Below are 9924 nucleotides of genomic sequence, written 5' to 3' on the forward strand. Positions count from 1 at the left end.
AGTGTTCAGGCACCGTCCAGAACCAGTCATCATCTATGACGCATTTCCTGGTTTTTGGCACAGCTGTGACAACCTTTAATCTTGATCTAGGGCATGACGCACCTGCACAGCTGCGCCATCACCTGAGTGTGTTATTGCTTTTATACAACAGCAGTGCACTGCAGTGTCTTTTTTTTTTTTTTTTAAGACGGGTTTGTAGTGTTGAATTTCGCTGAATTGCGTTGCTTTCACCCCTCTGTAATCTGAAATAGCTCTCCATTGTTTACCGTTGCTATAGGAAACTTAACGCCAGCTGAACTGGTCCACAATGTAAAGTAAACAGAGCTGGAGAGCTGCCAATACAAACTCGATGAAAGATGCATGTGTCCCAAAGGTTGTCACCTTTTAACTAAAAGAAAACACCCTTTACAGTTTTAGTATGTTTATTGCTCAAAATCCCAATCCCGTCGTATTCAATGTATTAAAGTGGAGTGATACTTTTACTGGTGATTCTGCCTCTTGGCCAATCACAATGCGCAGTCAGAACTAGCTGTTGAATAAAGAAGAAATAAGACTGTCTCACATGTTGATCATTGCGCTATGATGTCTGTCCTGTAACTGGGTGCTCATCACTCACTCAGCTGCTCTACTCTGCCCCTCGGAATGAAAACACGGCTTGGCCCTTTTCCCTTGCTTTTGTCATAGAAATTGTAGTTTCACCACTTCCCTCAACCTTTCACATAGCTGTGCTAATCTAATTTATGACAGGATGACCTCCAGGAGGTCAACACACCTAGACGTTGTCTGCTCCAGAATAACCATCCCTTGTCCCATCGTCCCTGCAAGAATTACCGTCTTTTCTCATGTCACGTGTCTGTATTCTCGACCACTGTTGATGATGCCTGCCATTTAATATGACGTGCAAAATGGGTTAGCCAATCACATCCCTGGAAGCGTCATACCTGTGTATTGCTTGAATATAAGGCCGCGCAAGACCAGACTGCGGCACTTCTGCTGGATACCACTCACGTGCATTTCCTCTGAAGTCCTTGCGCTCGTATGTTTTCTCAATAAACCAGACTTGACCTCTTTGAGCGAATCTTGGCAAATCCTTTTTGACTAGATCAGTTAAAAATCTTCTACACTTTTATTTCTGTTCTTGCACACTGGAAACAAAACATTCAGAAATGTGAAAAGAAATGCATGGAGGAACGAGCTTGACTGGTAAATGCCATGAACTCTGGTCTACCGGGTGGAAAAGCTCTGTCACTGGGTGCGGTTACATGATGGCTTTTCATTCGGAATGAAATAATCCTAATGAAATCATTCGGAATTAAAGTTTTTCCTGCGAGTTTACATGGGAAATAGTCATTCCGAATGAGGGTTTACATGGGAGACACTTTTAATTTATTTGGGTCCGCGTAAGGTTTGGGGCTGGGAAGGCTTCTGATTGGACATCTACATGTTTACGTTTACATTTGAATGGATACGTTTGTATTCATTCATGTATTCATTGATGTTGTACTATTGTTTAAGGGTTTTCCAGCGGTTGTGAACTTGTTTGGCGTCTCTGTCAACAAACCCATCTTCTTGCATTTTTTCAGCAACCGTTTGATAAATCTCAGTGTTCTTATATTTTTGACCATCCACGATTAAGCGTATACATGTACGAAAAATTCTTACAATCGGATTGAGAATCGGACTACACCAGCCCCTTACATCGGATTAGATTTTCAATCGCATTGGCCATTTTCATTCCGATTTAGGTGTTTACATGATCACTTTTAATAGGATTGGGCTTTCATTCCGAATGAAAAGGGAATTAAACTGTCCATGTAAACGCAGCCAATAGTCAAAAATCTACCCCTGCTACCTAGTTAACTTGCTTGTAAAAGCAAGCCCAACTTGTGATATTCCCACTATTTCTTTCGTTATTATTCTCTGTTTTTTGGCCCTTTATAACTTCTTCATACTTTGTGCTAGAAACTTCATTCAAACTTAAAGTGTTCATCGTCTTTAGCCGTTTCCTGGATGTATTCAGATTTTTGATATTTGTTATAGTTTTTTTAGTAATTTAACTTTTAATAGTAATTTTTGTGCCATTGAAACTGCTGGTGGAATGTTCAGTATCATGTTTTTAGAGTCGTGGCAGCTGTTGCTTTGAAAATATTCACACATTTTGTAAACTGCTGGCACTCCTACAGTTTTGAAAGCTCACACACATTATACATCAAAACATTCACACAACTGTGCTGATTCATACAATCTAAGTATCTAAGCTGTGTGACTTATAGTTTTCACGGTATGACGATTTGTTCGGCAACTGCGCTCCCCATTGAAACGTATGGTGCCGCACTCTAACTTTTGAGCTGCTAATTTTGCTTTTTTTACCCTTTTTCTAACTTGTCGCCATGCCTACAGTTTTAACAGATCATACACATATTATACATCAAAACGTTCACACAACTGTGCTGATTTGTACAATGTAAGTATCTAAGCTGTGTGACAGGTGGATGGGGGGGGTGAGTGGCGGGTGTGTGGGGGTGTGTGTTGCGGGTGAGTGGCGGGTGGGAGGGGGGTGAGTGGCGGGTGTGTGGCGGGTGGGGGGGGTGTGGTACCTGCTCCGCTGCGCCGGGTGCTCATGTCGGAGACGAAGCTCCACTGGTTGCTGAGCGGCTCGTACTCCTCCACCGTGCTCAGACACTGACGAGACGCTCCGTCATAACCTCCCACCGCGTACAGCCTCCCTGCACACACACACACACTCAGGACACGCTCCGTCATAACCTCCCACCGCTGCAGCCTCCCTGCACACACACACACACTCAGGACACGCTCCGTCATAACCTCCCACCGCTGCAGCCTCCCTGCACACACACACACACTCAGGACACGCTCCGTCATAACCTCCCACCGCGTACAGCCTCCCTGCACACACACACACACACACTCAGGACACGCTCCGTCATAACCTCCCACCGCGTACAGCCTCCCTGCACACACACACACACTCAGGACACGCTCCGTCATAACCACCCACCTCGTACAGCCTCCCTGCACACACACACACACTCAGGACACGCTCCGTCATAACCACCCACCTCGTACAGCCTCCCTGCACACACACACACACTCAGGACACGCTCCGTCATAACCTCCCACCGCTGCAGCCTCCCTGCACACACACACACACTCAGGACACGCTCCGTCATAACCAGCCACCTCGTACAGCCTCCCTGCACACACACACACACTCAGGACACGCTCCGTCATAACCACCCACCTCGTACAGCCTCCCTGCACACACACACACACTCAGGACACGCTCCGTCATAACCACCCACCTCGTACAGCCTCCCTGCACACACACACACACTCTGGATGAAGTTGGACGGTGGATCAGCAGCTCCAACAATCCAACAAATCTGAGTAATCCTCTGTATTTTCTCCATCAAAATTTCACCAGTGAAGGTTTAAATATTTTGTTTCACAACCATAGTGAAATCTACGGAGCTTCCTAGGCGCAAATAAAAAATAAAGAAAAAAAGGTTAAGTTTATCTCATTATAACGAGTTGCTAAGTCGTTATAACGAGATACGCAAGTAAAAAAAAAAAAGAGCCTTACAATGAAACAGCCTTTTAATCTTGTCTCTACCACTGTAAATATGTCACTTTATTACGTTTTAATATATCTTCAGGTGAGAAAGTAACCATGTAGTCCCAAGATGTTGTCAGTTGATCCAAATAAGGGAGACAGACAGCAGAGACCCAGCCTGCTGATGAGAGAGAGGCAGGCGAGGGAGAGGAGAGAGACAGCAGAGAGACAGACAGCAGAGACCCAGTGGCGATTGCTCCTATAAGCCAGGGTAAGCCTGGCTTACCCATACAAATCCAAATAAAACTTGATTTGTGCGCCTTCTTTCAGTGAAAGAGGGCACGTAAATCGACTTTCAGACTGTTTTTGACTTAAATACGTCTTGTATTCTGCCATATCGCTTCAATTTCATCTGTGTACTGTTTTGGTAGTGCTCCGTCGCCCCCTACAGTCCTCATGAAAATACAGTCCACGTTACGGTCCGTTGACACCGGTCTTACTAGCTCGTTATTCACTTAACATTGTAGGCCAGGCAAAAGGATTCTGGCTTACGGAAGTCAAGACCAAATGAAAAATCAACCAATCAATTTAGCCCACACATCCAACTTATTTACTAATTAATAATAGCCTACTTATTTGTTTGTCCAGTAAGACTTGAAAAGAGAGCTATTATTTTGTTACAATTTTCTTACAGGCCTACAGAAGAGGTATTAGGGGTTCTATCATTATTTTATTCCAGAGATTTACAGTTATTTTTGTACAATTGAAACTTCAATCAAAGGGATATTATTTCAGGCATAATAAAGCACGTTGAAACCTCTGAGAAGCCTATCTGAATTTCTGTCTTTGAGAGATATTATTTTGTAATATAACTGAATTTTCTATCCATACATATAAACTTTAAATATATAAAAATTATAAGGCTGTTTTTTTTTCGTAAACTGCGAGTATCATTTAAGTAGGCTATCTCGTGGCCGGGCCGAGTGTCCTCTTTTTTGGTCCCCCTAATGTAAGTATAGCTTCATAATTAACCATATTGTACCAACCAGCATGCCCGCCTGTGTAAAAGCTATCCATATGCAATTCTAGCCTGTAGCCTACTCTACAGAAAGTAGGCTAATTAAATAATATGCTTAGCCTGATATGCTTTATACGATTTAATTGTATATTGTCTATAGTAGACTATGTCTGGATATAGCCAAGCAATTGGTGACATTTATGTAGGCCTATATAGCAGTGCATAGGCCTTCAATTCCCCACTCCTTCGTACAGGCTGAACTCGAGGGCTGCTGTCGGGGCCAGTCAATCTGTCATGGAGCATCTTAATTGCCAATTGCCAAATCAGTCCTTTGCTCAATTGCCAAATCAGTCCTTTTATCCTGGACTGATCATTATATTGTGGCTATTACCAAGCACACCAAAGTACCAAAAAGACCTCCTAGAGTGTCTATAAGAAGGAGTTTTAAACATTTTAACTTAGATAACTACCAGAGGGATTTGGCCGCAGTTCCATGGGACCTTGTGTATCTTAAAGATGATGTCGACTGTGCTGTTGATTGTTTTGTGAAGTTGTTTACAGATGTGTTCAGTGCCATGCTACCATAAGGAAGACTACTATTAAAGCTAAGGCTGCCCCTTGGATTGACCAACAACTAAGAGAAGAAAAGTCCCAGAGAGACCAGGCTAAAGCTGTAGCTTCTAAGTCCGGACTAGACTCAGACATTATGCTATATAGAAAACGTAGAAATTTTGTTGAGTATGAATCGCAAGAAAAAGGCTGTATATTATAGAACAGTTTTTGAGGGATGCAGGAACAATTCAAAACAGACTTGGCATGCAGTGAATGGTTTGCTTGGTAGATCTTTGAATGCTAGTCCTGTTAGTGTGGAGGTTGATGGAAATATTAAAACAAAACCAATAGATATAGCCAATCACTTTGCAGACTATTTTGAGACAAAAGTTAACAACCTGAGATCTTCTATGAACAAAAATCCTTCAAATGAATCACTGGTAGCTCAAATAGTAAAAGATTATGGCAGGAAAAACCTGTAGTTTTGTATTATCAAATACATCATTAGACGATATCAAGAACATTCTTACTTCACTTCCTGATGGCAAATCCCCTGGATCTGATTTGATTGATAACAAATTGTTAAAAGTTTGCAGCCTCATATATTGCTGGTCCTATAAAGTATATTTTTAAGCTTTCGTTTGTATAAGGAAAGTTTCCCACTGAATGGAAACATGCTAAAGTTTGCCCAATTCCCAAGAATGCCAAGCTGGCTTTCACAGTATCTAACAGCCATCCCATTAGTTTACTTCCATCATTAAGTAAAGTGTTAGAGAGAGTTGTGAGTGATTACATCTGGAAATATATGGAAAATAACCTTTTAACGGACACTCAACATGCGTATCGAAAGAAGCATTCAACTGAGACTGCATTGATACACATGACAGATGATTGGCTAAGTGCCCTCGACCAAGGCAAACTTGTGTCCCCACTCTTTCTAGATTTTACTGCAGCATTTTATTTGATAGATCATTCAATTCTTCTAGAAAAACTATCTCATTATGGCTTCACTAAACATGCTGTCAAATGGATGGAATCGTATTTAAATGGTAGAAAGCAGTCTGTTTATGTTAATGGCTGTTCATCTTCCCCTCGTATGACTAGGTGTGGTATTCCACAAGGGAGTTGTCTCGGACCACTATTGTACATTATTTATACAAATGACCTCCCTCTAGCACTAGTCGACTCAACAGTACATATGTTTGCAGATGATACAACAATAACTGCAGTAGCGAATTCGCAAACTCAGCTATATGAATACTTATCTAATGACTTTAAACGGGTCACAGAATGGGTGGAAAACAACTAATTGGTATTAAATGTAAATAAAACAAAGAATATGATCATATGTACGGCAAGAAAGAGAAATAAATTAAGGCAATGGCATTTAACACATGATAATGTTCAAATTAAAGCGGTAACAGAAGTCAAATTGCTGGGAGTTAAAATACGGAACAACCTCTCATGGACAGCTCACATAACAGATCTTTCTAAAAAAAAGTAATGATGATGGCAGGTATGGTTGGTCGTATTGCAAGATATTTACCAAAAGATATTGTGAAATAAGTGTCACACAGCTTGATTTTTAGTCATATAACTATTGCTGCACCGTGTGGGGCAATGCAACCCAAAAGGATTTGCAAAGATTGCAAATTACAATTAATAAAGCAGTAAGAATTATTTTAAGGTGATTTAGAGACAAGGGTAAGTGAGCTGCATTCTATTATGGGGTGGCCCACAGTGGCACAGTATGTCAAACAACATTGGGCCTCATTCACCAACGAAGTAAAGAAGTTCTTAAGAAGCATTTCTTCTTAAAATGTACTTACGCCGTTTCTAAGAAAATTCTGGCATTCACCAATGGTTTCTCATCTGGGATTTGTTCTCAGCTAAGAACAGAATATACGAACACTGAATAGCAGTCGCAAGTAGGCCATTTGAGTGCAGAAATGTTGCAAAATTGGTGTTTGCGGTTACCTCAATTCTACAGTTGATATATGATTGAAATGCAATTATATTTGCATAATTCCCAATAACGTGTCCTAATCATAACCATAATTTCCATTGTAAACGTGTGCTTCACGCCCCCTACCTGGGGTTACAGGCAAAAACCCTGATGAAATTACAACTACAAGGAAGAGAGACCCGGCCCGGAGGAAGCCCGGGGCCCTCGTCTGGAGCCAGGCCCAGACGGAGGGCCCGCATGCAAGCGCCTGGTGGCCAGGCTTACCACGGAGCCCGGCCGGGCCCAGCCCGAATAAGCAACGTGGAAGCACCATCTCCTCCTCCATCGTCCCGTGGACCCACCACCCGCGGGAGGAATTGTCGGGGTCGGGTGCGCTGCCAACTAGGTGGCGGTGAAGGCGGGGGACACCGACGGACCGGACCCGGGCGGCAAAGGCTGGCTCTGGGGACATGGAACGTGACCTCGCTGGGGGGGAAGGAGCCGGAGCTTGTGAGGGAGGTGGAGCGATACCAATTACACCTGGTGGGGCTAACCTCCACGCACAGCACCGGCGCCGGAACCAAACTCCTGGATAGGGGTTGGACCCTGTTCTTCTCCGGAGTTGCTCACGGTATGAGGCGTAAGGCAGGTGTGGCTATACTAGCTAGCCCCCAGCTGAGCGCCTCTGTGCTGGAGTTCACCCCAGTGGACGAGAGGGTCGCCTCCCTGCGCCTTAGGACTGTGGGGGGGGGGACTCTGACTGTGGTTTGTGCTTATGCACCGAACAGCAGTTCAGAGTACTCAGCCTTCCTGCAGACCCTGAGTGGAGTCCTTTTGGGGGCTCCTGCAGGGGACTCCAGTGTCCTACTGGGGGACTTCAATGCACACGTAGGCAACGATGGAGAAACTTGGAGGGGCGTGATTGGGAGGCATGGCCACCACGATCTGAACCCAAGTGGTGTTTTGTTGTTGGACTTCTGTGCTAGTCACGGTTTGTCCATAACAAACACCATGTTCGAACACAAGGATGCCCACAAGTACACCTGGCATCAGAACACCTTAGGCCGAAGGTCGATGATCGATTTCGTTATCGTATCATCTGATCTGAGGCCATGCGTTTTGGACACTCGGGTAAAGAGAGGGGCAGAGCTGTCCACTGATCACCATCTGGTGGTGAGCTGGTTTCGATGGCGGGGGAAACTTCTGGACAGACCTGGAAAACCCAAGCGTGTAGTGAGGGTGAACTGGGAACGTCTGGAGGAAGAGCCTGTCCGGAGAGATTTCAATTGCCACCTCCGGCGGAGCTTCTCAGGCATCCCTGTGGAGGTTGGGGACATCGAGCATGAGTGGTCGGTGTTCAAAGCCTCCATTGCTGAAGCTGCGGCTGGGAGCTGTGGCCTGAGGGCCATAGGTACCTCAAGGGGCGGTAACCCTCGGACACCGTGGTGGACAGCGGTGGTGAGGGAAGCCGTCCGACTGAAGAAGGAGGCCTTCCGGGTTATGTTAGCCCGGGAGACCCCAGAAACAGTTGCAGGGTATCGACTGGCCCGGAGGGCTGCGGCTTCGGCCGTGACCAAGGCAAAGCAGCGGGTGTGGGAGGAGTTCGGAGAAACCATGGAGAAGGACTTTCGGCCGGCACCAAAGTGTTTCTGGAAGACCATCAGACACCTCAGGAAGGGAAAGCGGGGGACCATCCAAGCTGTATACAGCAAGGAGGGGACACTGCTGACCTCAACTGAGGAGGTTGTTGAGCGTTGGAAGGAGCACTTTGAGGAACTCCTGAACCCGACTAATCCACCCTCTACGATCGAGGCAGAGCCGGAAGATGATGGGGGGTCGTCAATGTCCTTGGAGGAGGTCACTGAGGTAGTCAAACAACTCCACAGTGGCAGAGCCCCAGGGACTGATGAGATCCGTCCAGAAATGCTGAAGGCGCTGGGTGTAGAGGGGCTGTCTTGGTTGACACGCCTCTGTAACATTGCGTGGAAGTCTGGGTCAGTGCCGAAGGAGTGGCAGACTGGGGTGGTGGTCCCAATATTCAAAAAAGGGGACCAGAGGGTGTGTGCGAATTATAGAGGCATCACATTACTCAGCCTCCCAGGGAAAGTTTACTCCAAGGTGCTGGAAAGGAGGGTCCGGCCGATAGTCGAACCTCAGATCGAAGAGGAACAATGCGGATTTCGTCCTGGTCGTGGAACTACCGACCAGCTCTTCACTCTCGCAAGGATCTTGGAGGGGGCTTGGGAGTTTGCCCAACCTGTCTACATGTGTTTTGTGGACTTGGAGAAGGCTTACGACCGGGTCCCCCGAGAGGTCTTGTGGAGGGTTATGCGGGAGTATGGGGTGAGGGGGTCCCTACTTAGGGCCATCCAATCCCTGTACACCCAGAGCGAGAGCTGTGTCCGGGTCCTCGGCAGTAAGTCGTCTGCCTTTCCGGTGGGTGTTGGCCTCCGCCAGGGCTGCGCTTTGTCACCAATCCTGTTTGTGATTTTCATGGACAGGATATCGAGGCGTAGCCGGGGGGAGGTGGGTTTGCAGTTCGGTGAGCTGGGGATCACGTCACTGCTTTTTGCAGATGATGTGGTCCTGATGGCATCAGCTGCCTGCGACCTCCAGCACTCTCTGGATAGGTTCGCAACTGAGTGTGAAGCGGCTGAGATGAGAATAAGCACTTCTAAATCTGAGGCCATGGTTCTCAGCAGGAAACCGGTGGCCTGTCCGCTCCGAGTAGGAAATGAGTCCTTACCCCAAGTGAAGGAGTTCAAGTATCTGGGGGTCTTGTTCACGAGTGAGGGAACCATGGAGAGGGAGTTTGGCCGGAGAATCGGAGCAGCT

At 45.9% G+C, this 9924-nt stretch overlaps 1 protein-coding gene across 1 annotated transcript in view; it reads right to left on the bottom strand.

The window, feature by feature from the left end:
- The window catches only part of klhl3 (kelch-like family member 3), a 45289-nt gene that overhangs the window by 4473 nt on the left and 30892 nt on the right, over positions 1–9924 (bottom strand). The window contains exon 12 of the mRNA XM_084450585.1: positions 2598–2726. Within this exon, the coding sequence (XP_084306711.1) occupies positions 2598–2726 (129 nt within the window). The remainder of the gene's footprint in view (positions 1–2597; positions 2727–9924) is intronic.

Source organism: Borostomias antarcticus, assembly GCF_949987555.1.
Source record: "Borostomias antarcticus genome assembly, chromosome: 16".
NCBI lineage: Eukaryota > Metazoa > Chordata > Actinopteri > Stomiiformes > Stomiidae > Borostomias > Borostomias antarcticus.